At 40.3% G+C, this 24,953-nt stretch overlaps 2 protein-coding genes and 3 long non-coding RNA genes across 6 annotated transcripts; 2 read left to right on the top strand and 3 right to left on the bottom strand.

Moving 5' to 3' along the window:
- Positions 1 to 2,386: 2,386 nt before the first annotated feature.
- LOC103989124 (ethylene-responsive transcription factor TINY-like) lies at positions 2,387 to 3,959 on the bottom strand. The gene has a single exon (XM_009407889.3). It carries the CDS (start codon positions 3,681 to 3,683, stop codon positions 2,952 to 2,954), a length of 732 nt encoding a protein of 243 aa, XP_009406164.2. The 5' UTR covers positions 3,684 to 3,959; the 3' UTR covers positions 2,387 to 2,951.
- Positions 3,960 to 6,514: 2,555 nt separating this feature from the next.
- LOC135676863 (uncharacterized) lies at positions 6,515 to 9,830 on the top strand. 2 transcript variants are annotated; one of them, XR_010514450.1, is made up of 4 exons: positions 6,515 to 6,616; positions 8,702 to 8,824; positions 9,133 to 9,306; positions 9,429 to 9,830. It is a non-coding gene; the product is annotated as an uncharacterized LOC135676863 (long non-coding RNA). The 2 variants fall into 2 exon arrangements; XR_010514451.1 differs by having other exon boundaries at positions 9,124 to 9,306.
- A 630-nt stretch (positions 9,831 to 10,460) lies between these two features.
- Positions 10,461 to 18,527, bottom strand: LOC135676864 (uncharacterized). Its single transcript, XR_010514453.1, has 2 exons — positions 18,032 to 18,527; positions 10,461 to 12,350 (listed from the first exon to the last, which is right to left on the bottom strand). It is a non-coding gene; the product is annotated as an uncharacterized LOC135676864 (long non-coding RNA).
- LOC108953159 (uncharacterized) lies at positions 10,806 to 11,161 on the top strand. The gene is made up of 2 exons (XR_001978610.2): positions 10,806 to 11,003; positions 11,111 to 11,161. It is a non-coding gene; the product is annotated as an uncharacterized LOC108953159 (long non-coding RNA).
- A 379-nt stretch (positions 18,528 to 18,906) lies between the features above and the next one.
- LOC103989122 (uncharacterized) lies at positions 18,907 to 24,592 on the bottom strand. Its single transcript, XM_009407886.3, has 3 exons — positions 22,605 to 24,592; positions 20,590 to 21,045; positions 18,907 to 19,538 (listed from the first exon to the last, which is right to left on the bottom strand). Exons 1-3 carry the CDS (start codon positions 24,222 to 24,224, stop codon positions 19,272 to 19,274), a joined length of 2,343 nt encoding a protein of 780 aa, XP_009406161.2. The 5' UTR covers positions 24,225 to 24,592; the 3' UTR covers positions 18,907 to 19,271.
- Between the last annotated feature and the right edge of the window lie 361 nt (positions 24,593 to 24,953).

The raw sequence follows: 24,953 nt of genomic DNA, 5'->3' as shown, positions 1-24,953 counted from the left end.
TGTGGGCCCTTAAATTAAAAAATCAAATTGGACTTCTCTTTCCGTGAATCTACTTATTTTGATATCGTTCATCACAGCATTGTTTCTTCACTTGATTGATGTGCTATCTCATCGTTGGCTGTGAACAGTTTGGAGGCTTAATTAGCGCTGTTATAAATGTTCGAAGGAATTATAGATGCAAATATGATATTAATCATAATTAGTAATACTGTTGTTGTGAATGATTATGATGTTAATCATGTATTACTAAGGTATAGTCAGCCCATAGGTGTTAATTAGTATGCCAATATTAGATCTTAAATAATTTTTCTATCAAAAATTAAATGTTTTATCGAATAAGTTAGTTGACACGCTCTATTTTTCTTACATTATTTATTAATAAGAAGAAATACAAAGAATCTTAATTGTTTAAATTGAAGGGATATAAATGAATACTCCATCGAAATCGGTGAGGATAAACACGTTATACTCATATTCCAAAAGGGTATATTTGTAAAAATATACATCCTAGCCTTTAGCCTTGTGGGACCGGCGGCTGGCGACCAACACGGCGGAAAGGCTGTCAAGTATGGTCGCTAGGTCACCACACCTTCTCAAGCTGCGACCTACCACCTTGTCCTCTGCGGCGTCTCTATCTGCGAAAGCTCGAAGGAGACGGAAGGAGTACGGTTTTACCGACGGAGGAGTTTGGAACGTTATCTCTCTGGAAGATGCAGCACGGCCCTTTAAAATCCATGCATTGCCTCATCGGCCACCATCGACACGAGCCGTGTGATCTCTCTGCGGTTATCCCTTTCCACCATTACGCCGCATAGCTCTTGTCTTTGTACGTGCCCTACACCTGTTTGTCTAAATTCGTCTACCGGTAGTTTCCTGTCTTCTCTGCCTTTCACATGCTCTCCTGGGGGCGTGCCAACCACTGCATGTCCTCCATCTCACTCACGATTGCATGGGGATTTCGTAGGCAGCCATGAGTCATGGGATGCCATACGTTCCAGGGGCCATTGTGAGGTCTGATCTGTGGTCAACGACATTAGTTCTAAGGCCATACTACTAAATCAACCCTTCCACTTTTAATCTTATGTTAGTGCATTGTTCACATGTTGAGCAAAACAATGCAAAAGCCAAATGGTGGTTGTGAATTCTAATTGAGCATCGTTGGTCGACATAATAAAAAATTACTAAGCTACATATATTGATTGCTCTAGTTTTATAGGTGATAGATCTTACACGTTTTTTATGCCTATAAACATGGGCAGCAAAGCTTCCTTTGTGACATAAGTATGCTTTCTCTCTCATTGATGTAGAAGAGTTAACTTACAGTCGTTTGTCTCATGACGTTGAGGAATCCATCACCAACTTTTCTTCCCCCAAAACCCGAGCCATTAACAAGCATGAATTCATCATGCTTGTTAATGTGGTGCTCCGTATCAGTTGCATGCCTTTCGATATTGGAATTATGCAATCAGGTGGGCATGTCTTCCTTTTCTCATAGATTCTATACTAAAAGTAAAATGAAGATATTGATATCGGTGTTTTTCATGTTTCAACGACTGTGACGTTTCATTTGCCGAGAATTTGTTTTCGCATTGATGCTTTTATGATTGATCACAATGTCAATAAGAATTAGTGATCAAGCCTATATGTGTATCTTATGCCGTGGCCGCAGGGTTGGTACGACTTGATCCGATCGGCGATGTCCAAAATAGTCTCGAGGACGGAGTCTTCGCTTGATCGATCGAGCTCGGACTTGGTTGGGAAGCACCTCTTTAGCGAGCCCATCCACCCTTGTTGTCATTGGATTCTGCACACCGGCCAAGATCGGGATGGGGAGGAGAGTTCCGACTTAGGTCTCTTTAAAAATCAAGTTAGTGGAATTTTATGTTCCAGCTCCCCTTGTCATATGTTGGCAAGGGGTTTTATCACAGTGCATGAGGGTCGATCGTACATGACCTTCGCACGACGGTCGACTCCTCGAGCGATGAGTGTACCTTTGGACATTCGTCGTCCGGGATATGTGGAACGACACCATACGACACCATTCTGAGCTTCCCAGTGTGGTCCTTGTTAGGGCGATGCTTGTTGGTGTAGCCTCAGGTGGCGCAGGAGGAGAATAGCCATCATCCCGGATTCCTGATGGCTCATCCGACGTGGAGCTACATCTATCTCACGAGGCTTCGCACTTAGGTTGACGTGACAAGGGTCTATGTGGCGGAATCGATAATATGCCCAATCAAAGCCAACGAACATAATTTACCTACGTTGATGTACCAGTACATGATGGCGAATGAGCATTTGAAACCAGCATGTTTGAGAATAGTATATCTACATGCAGACAGAATATTTTATTCCATTGGAGGATATATAAACTCCGATCAATCAGATGTCAGGAACAAATAATAGGGGCATACAGCTCATTCCCAGGAAGGAAACAGACTATAAATATGAGGTAAAATGCCTGTTCTCGTCGGTCGAGCATCCATTTTGACCTCGGAACTCGCATCGAGCAAATAAAATCAAGTACACTCAAACAAGGTAAAAAAGGTAGAAGAGTACAAATTGGCATCTGCACACAGGCAGACAGCACTAGGAGAGTCCAGTAAAGTCCTACAGTTTCACTGGGCAGGAAAAAGGGAGAGGAGGAGAAGATGGTTCAGAACAAACCAACAAAGCAAGTACTTCTTTTGATTGAATGCGAGAGGCGGACGAAGAAGAGGAGAATGCTTCCTTTTACATTTCACGTTCGACTATTGCAATGCGCCTGCAGTTATTGTGTCTTCTATATTGGAAGAGAATGCCAGATGTAGTATGGCCACAACTCACTGTTGACTGCTATCTGCTCCCTATGGCGGACGCTCTTGCCGTCGTTTTGAGTCATTCCACTGGATTGCACAGCTCTTGGAAGGAGTAGGAGAAGAAATGTGCATATCTAAGATTATATATGAACTAAATCAGAAACCGCAGGAGAGAGCTTCCCAGCCTGTGGAATTGTCACCTTCCTGTGACCATAATGGCTCAGGGAAGAAATCCTTGTCCTCTTCGACTTCTATCAATGGCGGTGGGTACGCCCACGAGTTCACTGAGTCATGGAAGATGAACTCATCCCCAAGCGCAGCAGAGTCGAAGAGCCCCTCACCTAGCGTGGGGAGCTCCACTATCTCACCCAGCTCATCCGTCGGCGTCGGAGAAGGCCCCTCCGAAGACGACGACCACGACGCGGGGCCGCATGCGCCCGGCGGCTCCATGGCCGCAGCCCGGGTGGCGGCCTCCCGCACGTCGCGCGGGGAGAGGGAGGCTGGGCGGGGTAGCGAGCCGGCGAGCTCCGGGAAGTTGAGGATGGTGGTTGCGGCGCCGTGGCCCTTGACGCAGAGGGCGGCAGCGTCGTGGGCCCGGGCGGCCATCTCGGGGGTGGCGAAGGTGCCGAGCCAGATGCGGGACTTCTTGCGTGGCTGCCGGATCTCAGACACCCACTTCCCCCACGCTCGCATCCGCACCCCGTGGTACACCGGGTGCCGCCTACTGTCCCTTCCCCGCTTTTGCTGCTCCGTGACGCCGCCTTTGAGGGACATGGACGAGCTCCTCGACGACGACGACGAAGACGAGGACGAGGTGGTTGGCGCAGTGCTCCCGCTGGTTTCAGACTCAGAGGAGGTCCATTTCATTTGGTCGGCCATTAGACCCATCAAACGAAGCTTATCGTCTCGCAGTTAGACCGTGAGGGGGCAGCGGATATGAGAAGCCATAAAGAGGAAGAGGAAGCTAAAGGACTCCTTGTCGTGAAATTACGTGGGCGTCATTTTCAGTGGCATTCTTGTACACACGCAGAGAGATAGAGAGACGACAGGCAACGAGGAGAAAGAGAGGGGGTGGGAGGGGGCCTTTGTAGAGGAAGGGGAGGAAGAGGTGCATGCATCGCTCTCGTCGTGGGACGCAACATCGCAACCCCTTCGGGTACACAATTATACCACTACGGGACGCGTACCCGCCCGCTTTCATTTATGAGGCCACATCGGCTTTTCGAGCGTTTCTTTTGCACCTCCGATTCCTCTCCCCTGCTCGTACCTACCCCCATCTATCATTGACGTGTGGGGCCTGGTCCCACCGTACCGTTTCTCACGCGCCATTTCTGAAGGAGCCCGGCTTACCCAGGAACTAAGGTCCGGTGAATCTTTCGAGGAACGCACACGGCATGGGTTCAGATTACATATAGACGGTGGTATTACCGATATCATCACCTGCGTGCATCTCTCAAGTCGCTTGATCAACTCATCAACATGAGAGCAACATAGGCTCTTGAGAAGAACACGCGCTACGTAAAGCAAGCACCATTCGTAAGCTCCGCGATACGCATCGGCTACGCACATCCCATGTCCATGTTAGCTCTGCCTGCCGTACACATGTATGTCTTGTTGGTATTCCTTATTATTATTGTCTTATAGTGTAGTCGATCGAACTCCGGCTTTATCATATTTGGAATTTGCTACCGTTTGAACTTCTCGAGTTGTGTTGCATGCCTTTCATGTGTTCGACGTTATGCCATGCGGGTGACGACGAGTTTTGGAATAGTCAGACTTGATCATTACAGACAGATGGTATATCGCACCAAAAAGTCTATTAAATGTGGACGGCAAGGACGACGATCAAGTGTCACCGAACGAGTCACAGTGGGACTGCCACACACCCGTCACCCACCGCGCAGATCACCTGCGCAATGCATTCAGAGGCCACAAGGTGTTCTTCGGACGTTTTGTAGTTCTTCCTGTCCGCATGGAAAATCGTCAAACCTAACCTCCTTCCTTCCTTAGGTTAAAATGGAATGTCATGCGCGTGAAGGATCGAGGGAGATGTGTGTTTTGGAGCTTTGCATGAAAATCTTGGTAAGTCAAGGGAAACTTGGAATCATAAAATATATTTTAATTGTTATGGATACTGGAGCTTTTTGTAGAACGTAATCATGATGTCGAATCAGGAAAAGTTTCTTGTCTCCGCCTTACGTAATTTTATTGTTTCTTTGTTGTGTTTATCATTCTCGTTTGCTGTAGGTGAGGAGTCAACACTGTTTGATTCACCGATCGATGTCCAAAATTATTGATGTTTGAGGATATATCTCTTAGTAGCTCGACTGGGGGTCGGGAAGGTGGCATTGTCGCGCATTGCTCGATCGGTTTGGAAGGAGTGTGCCTAGGTCGAATTGAATCGGGGGTCGGGGTCATTGCCTTCAAGGGTGATCGAGTTCTTGCACATAGGCCCTGGTCAGGGGAGTTCATGACTTAGGCTCCTAGAAGATTAAGTTAGTGATCTCTTTTTGTTCCCCTCTCTTTTTCTCCCTTGACCAGGTGTCGGTTGAAGTTTTTATGTAATTGCCCAATGATCAATCGTACGTAGATTTAGCATGGCAGTTGATCCTCCGAGTGATGAGATGGTACCTTTGTGTGACCGTCGCCCAGTATGCACGGAACGATGCTATGCGGCGTCGTCCCAAGTTTTCCGGAACGGGACTTGGCGAGGGGGCACCTCCGTATACGGGCTCCGACTCGATGTGGGAAAGCAGCTCTCGTGTTGATTTGGTGGGTGCGTGATTCGGCATGGGTCATGACGTGATTTAGATATGTGCCTTATCAATTCTCATGTTTTCGGAACTCATTAAATGATATATTTAGGTTCCAGTGGAACTTTGTTTTGGTTATTTACGGATAATATGGGCCGGCCTGCTAAGGAGGAGTCCAGCTTTGTCTTGGCCCGTATGGAATGTTTGAGAGGCAGACAATCTCACCGTCCATTTGTTTGGGCCCTAATCTTGCAGTTTCCTCATCAAGCCGTGCACGTGTCCCAATCGCGCTTACCATTTCTTTAAACCGAGGCATCGGGTCCCCTGTAACGTCATTCCTCCTTCACCGTGTGCGTGGTTTTATCTTTTCCTCCCTCTCCCCGTCGCCCTCTCTCTTTGAGGAACCCTTACTCGCCCTACACCGTCCTCGTCCTCGTTGGAGATTTGGTTGTCCTCACCCTACGATATCCTTCCTCTTGTTCGCCTTTATGATTTGCATGCTAAAATTACGGATTGAAATTGTATCCACCGTGTTATTTTTGAGATTATCTTGGGATCTTGTCACCACGAAAATGTGACAACGCAGTCGGTCGTACTCTAATTTTCAAGATTTTTGGTTTCTTGGATTAGGAATGTTGAGTTGATCGTCGTATTTGCACCTTCTGTTCATGACTCTTCCGACTTCTCATCAAGAATGACCGGAGATCCGTACCTTAATTTTCAAGATTTTGATTTCTTGATTTTGTAATGTTGATTTGATAGCCGGATTTACATACTCTGTTCATGATTCTTCCGACTGGTCATCAAGAAAGATTGAGGATACAGTTGGTGACACTTGTTGTGGGAAGCCCTCGCTTTTGTTCTTGGCGTTGGTATAACTTTCTTCTTGTTTTGCTACTCGGACAGAAGATTGATCTAATTCAATTACAGGTAGATATTTGTTGAATGATGTGAACCTTAACAAAGAAATACTGGTCATCAGAACATTTCTAGCTATCATATTGCGTTGAATGCCATCCAACGTCAGCATATAAGAGTTTCATCTGGTGATCAAATCTCAGTTAACAGGTGTTCTCCACACCAACTAGCACTCGTACATGTCTAGTCTAATAAGTTGTGCTGTTCTTCTAGTATATGCTTTCAGATTTGTTCCTCCGGATGAATTTAATCTGGCACTGCTCACATTAGAGTTTAGATTTTGTTAAAGGAAAGAGTAATAGAACTGAGCAAGTAAGGTTTTCTTGAAACTTTTGCGTTAATTATATTTCATGATTGAATGCTGATATTATAATCTACAAATCTTGTTTATGTTGTAGTTGGATGCTGTATTTATCGCTCAATGACTTCAGAAAAGATTTATTGACCAGATGACACATCCATACCATTTTTTTGAATTAACTTAGATATCGACCAGCTATCATCTTCTATGATTATATATATATATATATATATATATATATATATATATATATTTGCATGCTGTATATGATGGTATGACCAACTTGCTTATGTTGCTTAGCTAGTTGGCTGATGTTGAATTTCTTTTTTATATCTGCCTTTAAATTAAATTATTCTGAATACTGATAGTTTATTCTTTTTTTAATTTATTGTGCTCCATTTATACAGGGATAATATTAAGATATGTTTTTTTAGTTTTTTATGGAAGAACTTGACTGGATTAATAGTGTAGAATTTTGTAGAATAACTTTTCACGTATGCTTAAAGGTCTCCATTTAGATGTCTAAAATTGAGCAGACCACTTTTATGGAAAGTGGTGGTTTAGTTAAATTTGAGAATATCTGAGACTTGTTTATAACTTGAACTAAGTAGAGGAAATCTTGGGCAGTTTTATTTGGTATTTATAATTTGTTTAAGGGGAGATGTTTTTGACTAAACTGAACTGATTGTTTGATCTTAGTGAACTAGGAATGCCTTAAGGCATAAATCAAACGGAGTTGGAAGCTATAATCCTTCAGGCAGTACCTACATAACTGGAAATCCGTTAATTCTTCTGATAAAGTCTTAAAGAAAGTAAAGTGTGAAATACAAAGAAAATGAGATTAATGTGAAAAAAGAATGAGAAAGAGAGGAATGCTGTATTATGCCTGCTTCCTTTTAAGAAAATGGAAGATGAAAGGCAAAATACACAGACATATAGAAAGTGAACATCTTTTTCATCTTTACAGCATCTTTCTGTTGCTATGCAACTCAATGACATGTAACCCTCTTCTGGGTCAAATATAAGTGAGATGCTAGTTCTATAAACTAAATAGAAAAGATTGAAACCGTTATCTTGCACCTGGTCTGTTGCGCTTGGTTGGATTTTATTGTCCAGAAATTATTGCCAGAATATTGTGCAAATGCATAACAAGTCCTAAATGAGGAACGTAAAATTCACATGGCTCATTTGTTTTGACCAAAACTTTATGTACATGTTGAATATAAATAAATAAATGTGTGTGTATATACATACATAAATGTATGTATATAGGTTTTTGAAGATGCTTACAAATCTCAACTAAGCATCATAATTCTTGATGATATCGAGAGGTAAGTCGTGCTTTATTCTGATTTTGCTCTGTAGATTCCTAATACCACTTGAACATATGGCTCTAAGATATTATTCCATGTAATAGTTGATTTCTTTGGTAGCTGATTCTTGACTAACATCCACTGACAAATGGAAATAATCTTGTATTACAGGGCTTGTTCTTTTGGTTTGTATCTGTATTAACCTACTGTGACTCGATGCTTTTTGTAATGTTCAATGCTTCAGGTTATTAGAGTATGTAGTTATTGGACCATGTTTTTCGAATTTGATTTCACAGACATTACTGGTTCTCCTGTAATGGCTTCCTACAAAGATTCTGTTCTTGTTTAGTGTATTAAGTTCCTCTCAAACTCGGTAACGAAAAGAAAGGAAAGAAAGCTATGTTATGTGTGCTTGTCTTTTCATGTACTAAACTATAAGTGACCTATGTGTTATCTCTAGTTTCCACTGTGCCAAAGTTGCTTATTGTGATTTTTTTTATCAGTGAACTATGCATTATGTATAACTCTTTTGTTTGTTATATACACAAGGCATACATTTAAAAATTGCATGCTGAATTGTGTTGCCTTTTGTATGTTTGCCATGTCTTAATTATTGTTCAGGGTAAGAACGTGTAGGTACTTGGGACGACAAGCGAGATGGAATTTCTGGAGTCTCTTGGTATATGTGATGCATTCTCTGTTACATATCATGTTCCAAAATTGAACAAGGAAGATGCCAAGAAGGTAAACGAACATGCATGTAGATTTGTATCTTGTTTTAGCTGGTACCCACTTTTTAACCCTTAGAGGTGTACAAAAGGCTCGAGTAGTATTAGTCATGTCCATTTTATATATTACTACTTATAAAGTCTAAATGAATAGAAGCATGTATATATACTTAACAGGGCAATTAATTGTAGGATAAATATAAAATTCTCTTGGACTTCTTATATATGCTTGCCAAGTTCCATTAGATTATCATCTCTTCAAAAAACTTTGAATCAATGTTGCTACGATTTACTAGTTTTATGATCGTCCTAAAGGTTTTTCAGGCGATGGTTTGCGGATCTGAATCCAACCAGCTCAGGGCGGCAATGTCCCTACCAGGTGTGTATATTTGCTTTTGACCTCAACTTGTGAAACCTCTGTCCAGGTCCTTCTTTTTCAGAGACCATACGACGTTCTCGTGTTGAATGGTAGTATTTTGGTTCAGCCACAACTGAGAGGTATGGTTGAGCATTTTTGCTTAAAAACAATATTGTTTTGCTTTAAAAAATGATATCAAGTCAGACAAGTAGTAGATAAGGGCGAGCCGGAAACCTGAGGTGGTTATCTTCCGATTAAAAAGGTGAAAGGTGCTGCGACGAAGACGAGCGACATGCTAGGTTTTTAGTCCACCCTCCAGGATTCGAGATCTTTTTGCGACGAAGACGAGCAAACGAGACGAGAGAAATTTACGAAACATATTTTGTCCGCCTGTAGCTGGCGGCAATTGAACAAACAAGGCGAGACAAAAAAGAAAAAAGCAAGTAGTCATACGACTTTGGTGCGAATCTTCAGATACGTCCTCCCTCGAGTTCTTGCTGGTATGTCGGCCGCTTTCTTAGCTTACTTTTTCTTGTCTTATTTGGCTGGTAATTTGATTCCTACCTTCTCCCCCACCCCACCCCACCCCACCCCACGCATCAGTATGATTTAATGTTCATGTTATGGCTTAGAGCTATGAATAAGATACAGATGTCGTCATCAAGTTTAGGAGGAACACACACAATAAAACCAGATGGGTAGATGGCTTTTGTCCCCAGAGAACACAACGGAAAATCACTCAAATATATATAAATTTGTTATAAGGAAAAAAAAATGTGAATACGAAGCAAAAAAGGATAAATTACTTAAAGTATTTACTTTTAGTTTTTCTCGTAGAGCACTCATCCCTCAATAAACAACAGTAATGAATAAATATTTATTTTTGTTATAAATAGAATTATTAAGCAAAATTAATCATTTTTTATAAAAAAAATATGATAAAGATGTAATAAAATGGTGATTTCGTAAGTATATGACTAATTATTAAAATGATCTTGAATAGAATCAATATAATCTAACTTCAAAATTTTTACTATTTGGTGCATCACTGCAATGACATTGGGTTTAATTAATATTTATCACTAATAAGTTTATTTAACGATTTTATTATTCTTATTTATAATATATAAATGGTATTACTATATGATTTTTTTTTTAGTATTCATAATTTTCTAATTTCTAATATTACTTTTAAAACTATTTATATTTTGATTGTTAAAAAGGATATATAAAAAAAAAAGAAAGTTTACGTCGTGAAAGAAAGGCAAATCCCATTAAAAAAAATGAAAGCAGATGAACGAATTACCTATTGGACTCCAGAATTATAACCCAAAGTACAGAGGACGAATACGACGTACAAGAGAGCTTCCGTGTCAAAGTCTGATCTAACTAAACCAGACTTGGAATCCAAAGTAAAAGAGGCCGACTGAACACGATCACCGCACTCAGACACGAGAAGACGCGAAAGAAAAGAAAGCTTCCGTGTCAAAGCGGTCTGCCTTTCTACCCCGCATCGGGAAGGGGAAACACAAAAAAAAGATCAGGAAGATGATGCTGACACGAGAGGTGGAAGGAAGTTTACCGCTCTCCCATAATGGAGATTCCTTTGGATGCTTCTCCCGGTGGCGTGTGTGGAGCACAGACTGAATGTGGTCCGTCGCTCCAATCCCTCACGTAATCGGGCCGTCTCCGGCTATAAATAAACCCCCCCCCGACCGAGCGAAAGCTTCTAACCAGGAACGCATACCACTCCATAATTTGTTGAGCCGTTGTGCTTGTTGCTTCTCGCCATGTCGACCTGCGGCAACTGCGACTGCGCTGACAAGAGCCAGTGCGTGTAAGTTCTCTTCCTCCCCGCCCTCCCACCGCTCTGCCATACACACAGCAAATATGCTGAGGGTTGAGTTTAATATTGACCACAAGAACTCGGGTTTGCTCCTGCAGGAAGAAGGGAAACAGCTACGCTATCGAGACTGTTGAGACCGAGAAGAGGTATTATTGATCTCTCTCATGGGTGAGGGTGTGGGAGTATCTTGTCCGCATGATGAAATTCCACACAACATGATGACTCAGCAAACATGATCCTTTTATTCTTGAAAAAACAACTCAAAAAAGAAGGAAAAAAAAAAACAGAGAATATATCTGCGATTATTTCTTTTTGAGTGATGCCATAGCTTAAAACTATTTTCAAAGTCGAAGCATAATGATCAAACCTACCGATGGGCGGCATATCCCGTTGCCCACTTTACCTTATAATTTTCAGGAACACGAGAATCTTATGGTCTGCAAATTCTTTTAATTTGATTAGGAGAGAGAGAGAGAGAGCGAGGGGTTCTCTGAGACTAACACATATTACCTCTTGATGAATTAGTAAGGATGATTAAAAGTAAGCCATCTAAAGCAGAGTAACTACTTACGTTTCTTTCATGTCATCTCTTACAGCTACTTGGATGGTGTAGTCGATGCCCCAGCAGCTGCCGAGACGGAGGGAGACTGCAAGTGTGGTCCTTCCTGCGCCTGTGTTGACTGCCGATGTGGCCAGTGACAGCTTCTTAGCTAGTAATGACAATATATAAAGAGTGGATATATTGTCATGATATCAGTCTGTCATGATATCAGATGGGATAGGGTTGTGTCAGCCTTGTCTACATTTGTACTGTTATCATAATAAATAAAGAATTATTAGTATTAATTTGGTTTCAGGTGATAACTACTCTCCTTTCAACCGAATCACTACTGTTACGTGAACAAACATGCACGATTCATGAACTGAAACTTCGTATTCTTGCGATGCATGAATCATGCATGTTTGATCACGTAATAATAGTGATTCAGTAGGACGACTTTTGTCTATTCAACTTCTGCTTTGGGTTGCAAAAATATGTTCTTCCTGATTCACGAAAGAGGGTGTCCATGAGCATTCGGCTATTGAGCGATGTTGGATGAGGCCTCAAAGGGAAGAATTTATGCTTAGACTCTGAGTTCCATGGTTGCCACCGACCTCCTCAAGTACCAAGACACATACCCTTCCTTCCGAGGCCTATCCAACATCGTTCGTATCGTCGACTTCACCCCTCCTTTGGAGGCCTCATCCAAGTCATCTTACTGTAGTGATGATGAAGATGGGACAGCATCAAAGAAGCTTTGCAGTTGATGCTGATATCTCACTCCCTATTTGAAAGGCCTACATAAGGTCAATGTTGCTTACATTCATTAATAAAGAACAAGGAAATAAACAAGCAGTTGAAACATCATCTTCTTAGAGGCCGGAAACACAAATGGTTGTTGAAGAATAACTATATCAACGTCAACATAATAAAGAACAAGGAAACAAATAAGCAGTTGAAACATCATCTTCCTAGAGGCCGTAAACACAAATGGTTGAAAAATAACTATATCATTGTCAATATAATAAAGAACAAGGAAATAAACAAGCAGTTGAAACATCATCTTCTTAGAGGCCAGAAACACAAATGGTTGAAGAATAACTATATCATCGTCAACATAATAAAGAACAAGGAAACAAACAAGCAGTTGAAACATCATCTTCGTAGAGGCCGTAAACACAGATGGTTGAAGAATAACTATATCATTGTCAACATAATAAAGAACAAGGAAACAAACAAGCAGATGAAACATCATCTTCTTAGAGGCCGGAAACACAAATGGTTGAAGAATAACTATATCATCGTCAACATAAGATAAAAAAATTTCCAATGACAAGTAGAGGATTTAAAATCCTAAAGAGCCGATGAAGTATCCTATTTTGATTAGAAGATAAGAGTAATGACACAAGAACTCCGCATCATTGCCAATCTTAGAAACAACTTTTTTGAGAGAGCCTACCAACTTGATTCATGAGATCAAGAATAATGTTAAACAAAAAAGAAACAATCATCCAGATCGACAAAACAACAGGTGAGAGCAGAGGTGCCAATCAAGTACTAAAACTGCACGCTGGCCATGATGCGATTCAATAAAATAAAGGATGACTAAATCAATACCCAGATAACTGATGTCTGCTTAAAACTACAGGAATACGTCTCAAATATCAGTTCCAGAATAGATGCATCATAACAATTAAACAAGTGAAAGCATTTGCTGATAAACTGAATTCTCCTTTCAGAAGAAGAATTCTTATGTAGAAAGAGGTCACCAAGATCTTCTGCGCCACCACAATAAGCAGCACAAAGCACAAGCCAGCTATGATCTAAACTTCCCAACTCATCTGAAACTATCAGCTTCCAAAGATTTAAGCACTTGTTCTGAAATTTTTATAATGGCTGATAAAAAAATATTTAATGTAAAACATAAAAACTTTAGTGAATGCCTACAAACTAAGAAAATAAAAATAAATAGAAAAAAAACAGTAAATAGAAACCTCTTCCTTGCTCTCAAGAGCCACTGCCGCATGCCGTGAAACCTCTTCCTCAATAACACCTCTATTGGATATACCTAATTTTACTCTAAAAAAAAAAAGAATGACGAAACTCCACATGGACATTGGATCGAGATCTTGATCTTATATACTTGTATATCAATTTGATATGTTTATTAAACTCAATCCTAAAAATAATCCCACGATATAATATATTGATATACCATATATCATTAATACATCAATGTAGTGATGATTATAGTTTAATCATTGTAAACCACATGTGCCCGAGACAACTCCTAGAGCAAGGATGATTGTGGCGTGTACTGGTACGGAGCATGGATAATGTCAGAACTTCTATTTTCACCATTGATTTATTGCTCTGATCATAAGATTGATCACCGTATTACTGTTCGGAGAAGTGTGACCAACTACCACCATACTATTATTGGTCGTAAGATTCTTCTTAATATGATGATTGTGAATATGATGAGCTTCGCTATGTGTTTGCATCGTATAGGCTCTATCGCATCATGCTATCTATGTGGCATTTTGTACAAAGAATGTAACAAGGATGCACATTCTCTTGTATGTGTTGCAAGAAATAAGGGTGTCTCTTGTACATGGAATGGTGACTTGCCCTATTACCATGACCTCACAAGTATTTTGTACTCACATGGTTAGTTTTTAATACAGTTATTTTCTTCAAAAAATAATCCTAGCATAGTTTGACCCATACCTAACTTGTATCTATATTATAAATTAGACATTAACTGTTGAGTGATCTACCTTATATCTATACCATAATCAGTTAACAAAAAGTTCAAGAATACTCATACTCAGTTTGCACCTACAACAATATCCATCTATAATTATCCCAACAAAAACATAAAAAACTAAGCTAAATATTATCATGACCCGAGTTTGATAAGCTAACTAATTTATTAATTTCATTTGACCTAAACCACTGACAAAAATGTTCAAACTAAAGTTAATATTAATATAACCCTTGTATCCTTATACATCAATCTTAATTAAGTACTCAATGTCGGATTAATCGAAGTGCTAATGTATTTTATTTAGAGTTATAATTATTATCAGATAAAGATATATGATTTTCATATATAAGTTGAAAACACAAATTTGATTCCTAAAAAGAAAACCGTCAACTATTTAAGCATAAGGCAGCATAAGATTTATGATGGCACAAGACTATGCCAGTAGAGCTATTTAAGCATGGCAAGTCATAAGATTTATGATGACAATGTTAATAGAATCAAAAGATCAGTCCTCCAATTCCTAGCGTCTGAAGGTTGAACTCTTTATGATTGAAAATTTTGCTGCTGGCAGCTTCACGCTGATTAACTGTGTAAAGATATAAAAAATGTTTTCATGATTTACCTATGGAAAAGATTATACTCTAAAAAAAAATTGCTAAAAGATCAAATAAAACAAAAATATAAAAAAACCTTAATGCCCGAATTTGGAGAACCAAACACAAAATATGTCTATGTGGATATTATTCCTCTATCCATACCTTTGGATTCATCTTGGCCCCCACTATTAGAGCTTGATTAACTATAAATATATAGTTTGTTCCAAAATATTCAAATGAGACTCTTTCACCTGTTATTAAATGAATTATCAGATAGTTGCAAGATAAAACTCTACCAAATCCCAGAGCTTGGCTATTATAGAAGCCACAGGTAGGACTATAATGTGTTAGGATGATTCTTATTGTAATACAATAAGCAACAAAACGAGTACAAAATAATGCTTAACCTTGGTAATATACTAATTAAATATCCTGAAAATGAAACCATTTAGTTTATGGATAAATAATGGTTTAACTGAGAGCCATTATATGCATATTTAACAATTTCACTCATCCCCAAGTCTTCAAAAGTGGATCCATTCACGCAAGAGGGATATAAACTTAATAATAACAATAATTCCACAATAGATCTCATTCAAGATATCAGAACAATCAGTGATTTTGGTGTGGCTCAACAATATAATTGTAGAACATTTGCCACAAAATTGAAATAACATAACTACTTTGGAAATTAGCATTGGAAGATCAGATTTTGGTGGATTAATATTTAAGAAATTGATCTTGAATTTTTATCTGAAGAAGGTTCACATTGTTGATAACTTTGTCATTGAAATGTCTGGTAAAGTTTTTAGTTGCAGAGGTTAAATTCATTGCAGACAAAAAAAGAGAAAGAAAACAAGAAACATAGGTTAAGGAAGAGAAATAAAACAAACCAAAAAGAAAAGTGATAAGGTCTGGAAGCCAAAAATGAACTTACATAACTTTGAAGTCATTCTCCAACAACCTGTTTTTATGGAAGCAGATACTCCTCCACTTATTATTACTCAACCTACGTTTCCTTTCCACTTAGAACATCAATTTGAAAGCAAAGAGAAATAACCAGTTAATATTCTCCCTAATATAACTTAAAGCATTCTTTCTTTATTAAAAGGATTCGACCTCCACTCAAGCTAACCCATTATAGCACTATCTACACAAATGAGTCCCGCATACAATGTATCTGGATTCTGGAATCTTTTTATTCCAATAGAAGACTATAAACATCCATAAAAGAGTATCTAACAATATTAAACAAAAATCATGTATCAGTAAGACTTAACTTAGACCAAAACAAGCCTCATTTCAAATTAATATAACTTAGACATATATACATATACACACACATATATATATACATATGTGCATATATATATACATACTTACATATACATATATATATATATTTATACATATGTATCTATGTATATGTATACATATACATACATACACACACATATATACATAAATACATATGTACATATATACATATATATATGTGTGTATATATGTATATATATATACATACATACATACACAAACGTATGTATACATACAAGTACGCATTTATGTATACAAGAGAACAGTTTCAATCATGTCTATTTAGTTTATCGAACAACTGACATCTCACTTACATGTCATTGAGTTGCATAGCAACAGAAAGATGCCGTAAAGATGAAAGATTTTAAGATGTTCACTTTCCGTATGTATGTGTATTTTGTCTTTTATCTTCCATTTTCTTAAAAGGAAGTAGGCATAATACAGCAGTCCTCTCTTTCTCATTCTTTTTTTGCATTAATCTCATTTTCTTTATATTTCACATTTACTTTCTTAAAGTCTTCATAAAAAGAATTAATGGATTTCCAGTTCTGTAGGTACTACTGCCTGAAGGATTATAGCTTCCAACTCCTTTTGATTTATTCCTTGAGGCATTCATAGTTCACTATGATCAAACAATCAGTTCAGTTTAGCCAAAAAATCTCCCCTTAAACAAGTTATAAATACCAAATAAAGCTGCCCAAAATTTCTGCTACTTAGTTCAAGTTATAAACAAGTCTCAGATATTCTCAAATTTAACTAAACCACCACTTTCCATGAAAGTGGTCCGCTCAACTATAGACATCTAAATGGAGACCATTAAACATACGTGAAAAGTTATTCTACAAAATTCTACACAATTAATCTAGTCAAGTTCTTACATAAAATACTCAAAAAATATATCTTAATATTCTCCCTGCATAAATAGAGCACAATAAATAAATAAAAAAGAAGAAGAAACTATCAGTATTCAGAATAATTTAATTTGAAGGCCGATATAAAAAAGAAATTCAACATCAGCCAAGTAGCCAAGCCACATAAGCATACGTATATATATATATATATACATATATATTTGTGTGTGTGTGTATAGAAGATGTTAGCTAGTAGATATATAAGTTAATTAAAAAAAAATGGTATGGATGTGTCACCTGGTCAATAAATTTTTTCTGAAGTTTAGAGATAAGTACAGCATCCAACTACAACATAAACAAGACTTGTAGATTATGATATCAGCATTCAATCATGAAATACAATTAACATAAGTTTCAAGAAAACCTTGCTCAGTTCTATTAGTCTTTTCCTTTAACAAAATCCAACTCTATAGTGAGCAGTGCCAGCTTAAATTTATCCGGAGGAACAAATCTGAAAGAACAAAAGCGAGGGCTTCCCACAAAAAGTGTCACCAACTGTATCCTCAATCTTTCTTGATGAGAAGCCGGAAGAATCATGAACAGAGTAAGGGTAGCATCCGGTTACCAAATCAACATTACAAAATCAAGAAATCGAAATCTTGAAAATTAAGGTACGACCAACCGGATCTCCGGTCATTCTTGATGAGAAGTCGGAAGAGTCATGAACAGAAGGTACTAATACGAAGATCAACTCAACATTCCTAATCCAAGAAACCAAAAATCTTGAAAATTAGAGTGCGACCGATTGCGTTGTCAAATTTCATGGTGACAAGATCCCACGATAATCTCAAAAAGAACACGGTGGATACAAGTTCAATCCGTAATTTTAGCAATGCAAATCATAAAGACGAACAAGAAGAAGGATAAAGTAGGGTGAGGACAACCGAATATCCAACGAGGACGAGGACGAGGACGAGGACGAGGACGAGGACGTTCTTGGACCCGGGTGCGGCGTACTAGTCAAGATCCGTGGAGGAGCAGTAGGCGAAGTTGGTGAGGACCAGATCCTGGCTCGGCGTGTTCACCACGATCATTGAGTCGGCCACCGACGAGGGGCCGAACCCGAACCTCCCCCGATACGAGATCGAAGGGGGGAGGGAGAGAAAGGACTGGGCAAGTAAGGGTTCCTCGAAGAGAGAGGACGACGGAGAGAGGGAGGACGAGATCAACAGACTCATGATGGAGGACGGGAGGAGGTTACAGGGGAGACGATGAGTTGGTTTAAAGAAATGGGAAGCGCGATTGAGATATGTGTTGTTCGTTTAAAGAAATGGGAGACTTATTATCAGAAAATTAAAGTTTGTAAAGTTTATAGTGATTAAGCCAGACAATAATAATAAGGAATACCAACAAGACATAATAAGTATTACCCAGGTCAGCATCTTTTCAGAAGCCCGCTGGCAGGTCAGGGGTGATGTCAGCATATTCCGGTACAGTGGGACCAGGCCCCACACGTCAATGATAGATAGGGTAGGTACAAGTGGGGGAGAGGAATCAGAGGTGCAAAAGAAACGCTCGAAAAGCCGATGTGGCCCATAAATGAAAGCGGGCGGTTACGCGCCCCGTAGTGGTATTATTGGACCCGAAGTTGTAGCTTTGTTGCGTCCCACGACGAGAGAAATATTTGGGGCGAACCCATGCATGCACCTCTTCCTCCCCTTCCTCTACAAAAGCCCCCTCCCACCCCTTGTCTCTTTTGTGTCGTCACATAACATGCTTCGATTTGGTTCGTAAAAACCAAATGTAACACACAGATTAGTAGCAAACATCTGCGTCGACCATTTCGCAATGCATTCTCAAGATCCTAATAGAAAAAGAGGGAATAACAAGATTTTTATACATCTGATGAACAAATCTAAATTAGATAAAAAAATTGACCTAGTAAGACTAATACTTTCCTCATACTACAGTACAATATGGACATTGGCATCGACTGTTTATCGTGGACATGGATGCATGCAGGTGTCCTATCACATTGGAGAGGCTGAAAGAAGCTTAGCCGCAAATAAGAGAAAATTTTGACATCAACCATGGTGTATGTATACTCTGTTACTAGATGAGCTACAAAACACCATAACGGAGGAGCAAAAATCCAATAGCGCGCAGGTAGACAAGTTATACAAGTTAGGGCAATCGGGGTTTTGAGCTATTTGCATGCAAGGGAGTTCTGAGCTTTTGGATCCAATCGAGTAAACGTTTCTTGTGATCCTGGCAGGTCAAGTGTTGAAGCTGATTTAATGTTCCATCCTGAGTGACAGCAGATTGAAACTGCTCCAATACCTTTACAATCTGCCAAAATTCGAGCCTCTTATCGGGAACTACTGCCCAGCATTGCTCTATGAGGGCGTGAAGAGGTGAAGGACAATCAAGAGGAATGATTGGCCTCAAGTTCTGAAACATTAAGAATATACTTTGAGCATCAGATACCTCTACTTCTCAAGAAGACATGGAAACTAAGATTAGATTATGGAACATGATAAAGCAAGTGAACCTTATCCAATAATGACAACAACAGCTAAAATTTACTATGCAAAAGTTTAAAATATTTCCTTTGGTAACCATAATCAAAGTCATTTATAATTGATAAAGATGTAAAAGCACGGACAACCATTCAAGAACATGATAAATATATCAAGTGAAAATAACCAATGATTAGATTACTGTATCCTGGTAGTTTTATGGAAAAAAAATGAAATCAAAGTGGTACATATATAAATGTAACACATGAACCTTTTTCCTGGTTTCAGTTTTGGGTAGCTGGGTTGTGGAGGGTTTCCTTAGTGTGTGCGTGTGTGTTTTCTATTTTCTTTTCTGCTGGGGCAATCTTCACATAGTCAATGAATAGTATCTTTATGATAAGGCAAGCCACAAAATTTTGGGGAAAGATTATTGATTCTTGTTCACTATATAAAGAGAAAATGAGTGGATTATCCATAACACCTTATGGACAAGATGGAAACACCATGATACTAATGCTATTACAAAAGCAAGTTCATAAACCATCCTCAGATAATAAGGGGGGATGGACCCCAAAACCCATGCTAATTTGTCTTTCTCATTCCAGGTGTATTCTTTAACTCTGTAATTTTCATAGCAAAATTTTCAGGAGGATTTCAGATTGTCATCACCGAGCATGAGTCTTTCTCATAAGAGGTGGTATTACAATTATTCTCCCATACACCTGCATGCCTGTGTATGCATGGTTGTCTTTTTAAAGCTTTTTTAAGCATACATATATTTACAAACCCAACTGGCTTTCTTACATTCGAATTTTTTAGGAAAAGTTGTCTTTGTTGACTTATAACAAATGCTTATCATGATTGTCGAACAAGAAGTTTATTTCTAATTCTAGTATCAAAGTGTAACAAACAGAAAGAAGTTTGATTATGATCTGAAAGTAGTTATACTTAGACAGAAATATTATGATGATGCAAAAATATACCTTATTAACCACTGCAAAAGCTGCTTGGATTGGTGTCATATCCTCATATGGAATTGTCCCTGTCACCATCTCCCACAGAAGTAAGCCAAAGCTGTAAACATCAACTTTCCGCCCATAAGGCTTATGTTTGATCATCTCAGGTGCCATCCAGCGATAAGTTCCAGGGTCCTCTGTAAGTGCGTCACAATATGCTTCCTCACATGCTATTCCAAAATCAACAATTTTAATGCAGAAGTCTTGATCAAATAGAATGTTCTCAGGTTTCAGGTCACGATGGATAACCCCTTGTGAATGAACATATTCCATTCCTCGTGCGATATCTAAGGCAATTGCAATTAATCTTTGTAAAGGAAGAGATTTGTGGTCAAGCTTGTGCAGAAATGCTCTTAAAGAGCCTCCAGAAAGATACTCAGTGATGATACAAAAGACTGGTGGCTGTTTATATGCCCCTGCAAGCTGCATTACACCAGAGATAATCACCGAGCAAGGTTAGCATAGTGTTTGTAAATAAATAAATAAGGTTAACATCATGCCCTTGTCTGGACTAGTCAAATTCCATAAACTATTTCAATCAAACTTTGTGACGGTGGTGATGTAACAGTCATAACACATAACTGACATCCTTACTTCGAGCATTCAGATTTTACAGAAAATGTTACCTTGCTCAACATTATATATACAAATTTATTCTTCGAAGCAATAAGTGTACTAACAGCTTATAAATCTAAATGTCACTTGTCACCATCTACTGTCTTATTGATTATGCTAGTTTTTATGTGGTAGATAAATAGGAGTTGATAAGTAGTCAGATGGCATAAATATAAGAGCAAATAAAAGCGCACTAAGTTAACCAATTCTAGAAGCATACGGTGTAGTTAGTTGATTTGTTTCACTTTATTAATCTCATATTATGTTGATGTTGCTGGTGACAAGATAGGTTACTTCAAAATGAGCAATGTGTACCTATGATATTTATCAACAATCAACATGCCTCATACCAAAATAATATAGCAAAAGTTGTCATATTTGGTCCCTTGACAGTGCTCTAGTGAAAAAGCAAAAAGATTGTAGCAACACGAGGGGACGAGGCATCCTAAGATAGCCCACATTTGTATTGTAATTGCATATGTTATAACATGCCCACATTTCTCTTTATATCAGAGTATGAAGTGCATCACCAAGTGGCAGAATAGCGTCCTACAAATGAGTACTAAGTGCATCTATAAAGTTCTATAGAAGACCAGCCCTTGACTAGTTATAGCTTATAGAAACCTTCAATCCTTGCCCTAACATAGCATTTCATTATATTCTGTCTAAAACATAGCATCAGTCACACGGTGTCATGTAAAGGTATCAACTTAAGGGAAAGTTATTTATAATCCCTTTGCAGAGTCTTGGTTCCACGAGAAGCAAGGATGTTGGAATTTGAGATCATCAAAAGGAGGATTCTTCAGTCCAGAATTTTTAAGTACTTGAGATCAAAGAAAAATAATTAACCAACTTAGTATGTGAAAGGTATAGAAAAAGCCCAAAGAAAATCCTAAGCATATTAATGACTCCTTTGTGCATAACAACAAAATTCTAGTAAATGCACTTGTCTGTTTAGAAATGACGGTTCATGGAAAACATTCAAGATCTAGCACATAATAAGATAAAATTAGCAATCATAGATATGTTCTTAATACATGATCAATAAAATAATCCAATTAATTTACTTAATTTATTTAGAGGCAAGCTTTCTAATGATCATGAAGTTATCAAAAAATTTACTTCACAAGACATTCTAGTTAAGAATTTTGTCAGGAAAACCTATTAGATTAACCTTTGATCTGGCTTACAGAAAAGTCCAGGATTAGTCAAATGTTGCTCAAGCTCATGGAGAACCAAGACAAAATATATATGACAGATTATAGTATAGTGTTATCATTAATTATGACCAGGTTGATGCAGAACTACATGATAGAGAAGTGGTATATGTAACCAGAAGAAGGCGGAACCTAAGAGATGGCATGCACCTTAATCACATTGCGGTGATCGAGATGTGATAACATTGTCACTTCTCTCGTGAACTGCTTCTCCAGTCGTGCAGCCATCACTCCATTTTCGTCATCATCGGGTTGACTAATCATCTTCACAGCAACAGGCTTATCGTTAAAGACACCGTGGTATAGCCTACTGTGAGCACCGCAGGCAAACCTAAGCCCAAAGTACAATTGGGAAAGATCGGCATTCCATTTCTCGGTCGTCTCCAAGGCAGTGACCTTCCCTCCCCCATGGTCGAAGCACCTCGCCCAAGAAGTTCCCTTCCTGGGCCTCGACTTATCAAAGGCTTTCCTCAGTTCCAAAGCTGTTCTCCAATCAAGCTCGTGATGCGCACGAGCTTTATCGCACTTTTTCCTCGAAGGCGGCGGGGTGGAGAATCTCCTTCCGATCGAACGAGCTTCTTTAAAGACCTCGGAGAGGACGGTGGTTGGAAGAGGTGATATTGACCTTTGCTTGGATTTCGACTCCCGCTCGTGACGGGAGTTGGCATCTGGTTTAACCCTTCCAGAAGAGGCAGCGCCCATCGTAGAATTCAAGCTCCCGGCTTTCTGATGAGAAACCGGAAACTTCGAGGTCGCAACCACGATAGATCGAGATGGTACTCCTTCCGGATAGAAGGAGAAATCAGAACACCTGGCGCTCCGGCTCTCCGCCTTCTTCAAGTCCAATCGATCGCCATCATCAGGTTGGGAACTCGAGCGGGAGTTGGCATCTGGTTTAACCCTTCCAGAAGAAGCAGCGCCCATCGTAGAATTCAAGCTCCCGGCTTTCTGATGAGAAACCGGAAACTTCGAGGTCGCAACCACGATAGAACGAGATGGGACTCCTTCCGGATAGAAGGAGAAATCAGAACACCTGGCGCTCCGGCTCTCCGCCTTCTTCAAGTCCAATCGATCGCCATCATCAGGTTGGGAACTCGAGCGGGAGTTGGCATCTGGTTTAACCCTTCCAGAAGAAGCAGCGCCCATCGTAGAATTCAAGCTCCCGGCTTTCTGATGAGAAACCGGAAACTTCGAGGTCGCAACCACGAGAGAACGAGATGGGACTCCTTCCGGATAGAAGGAGAAATCAGAACACCTGGCGCTCCGGCTCTCCGCCTTCTTCAAGTCCAATCGATCGCCATCATCAGGTTGGGAACTCGAGCGGGAGTTGGCATCTGGTTTAACCCTTCCAGAAGAAGCAGCGCCCATCGTAGAATTCAAGCTCCCGGCTTTCTGATGAGAAACCGGAAACTTCGAGGTCGCAACCACGAGAGAACGAGATGGGACTCCTTCCGGATAGAAGGAGAAATCAGAACACCTGGCGCTCCGGCTCTCCACCTTTTTCAAGTCCAATCGATCGCCATCATCAGGTTGGGAACTCGACCTGTTTGCGGATATCTTCGCCGACGATTCCGCGCTCGAGTTCTTCAGGTTCCGCGAGGGATCAGAGCCAGATCGGACCGAGGACCTGCCCGAGAGCAAACACGCGTTATCCGAATTCGATTCCTTGGGATCCGGAAGCAGGACCACATCAGGGTCCGAGCTCGTTCGGTGGTGCGGCGTGTGGGAATACTTCGCCCTCAGCACCCAAGAGCTGCGCTCCTCCTCCATTCTCCTCCGCGCCGGGGATCAACGATCCGACCTCGAAGCCCTCGCAAGCCCTCGATTAGAGGGAACTCGAGGACGACCAGGAAGCGGACCCCAAGACGCCGCCGCGCCCGGACCTATCACGCAGTCGCCGGATCCCAATCTCCATCGCCGCAGATCGAACCCTATCAGCGTCGCGACGGGGCCATAAATCAATCGATTACCAAAAGGCGTTGCGCAAATAATGCGAAAGGCGAGCAAACAAGCAGCCCAACACAACGAATTAAAGGAACGGAACGAAAAGGGAGGGGGGCCGCAAAGCGATCAAATAGGAGGGACGAGTCGGGTACGGATCCGCCACTCCCGCGCCCGGCTCCCGTTTCCGCTTCGGTTTGGGCGTGTACGACACCGTACCTTATGCCGTCGATCGCGATAATAATAACAGAGGGCGCTCGATCATTCCCGTCCGCCAATTTTGAGGACATCCTAGCCATTTATCTTTGATCGAGGGGCTCGGTTCGGAATGAAGTCTGGCGGTGCGCGCGTGGGCTGTCTCAACCGGGACAGGACGCAGGGAGTTGCCTCCTCCTCCCACGTCTGACGTTAGGAAAAGCCATGCGTTGACCGATTCCCACGCGGCGGTCCCTGCACGGAAAAGGATTGCGAGGGGGGCACGGCCGACGCGGGGTGCGGTGGGGTGGGGTGCTAATAAACCCGCGGTTTTTAGGGTCAAAGCACAAGGTCTCCGTTTCC

Source organism: Musa acuminata, chromosome BXJ1-6 (genome assembly GCF_036884655.1).
Source record: "Musa acuminata AAA Group cultivar baxijiao chromosome BXJ1-6, Cavendish_Baxijiao_AAA, whole genome shotgun sequence".
Taxonomy (NCBI): domain Eukaryota; kingdom Viridiplantae; phylum Streptophyta; class Magnoliopsida; order Zingiberales; family Musaceae; genus Musa; species Musa acuminata.
This window is presented reverse-complemented; position numbering and strand designations above follow the sequence as displayed.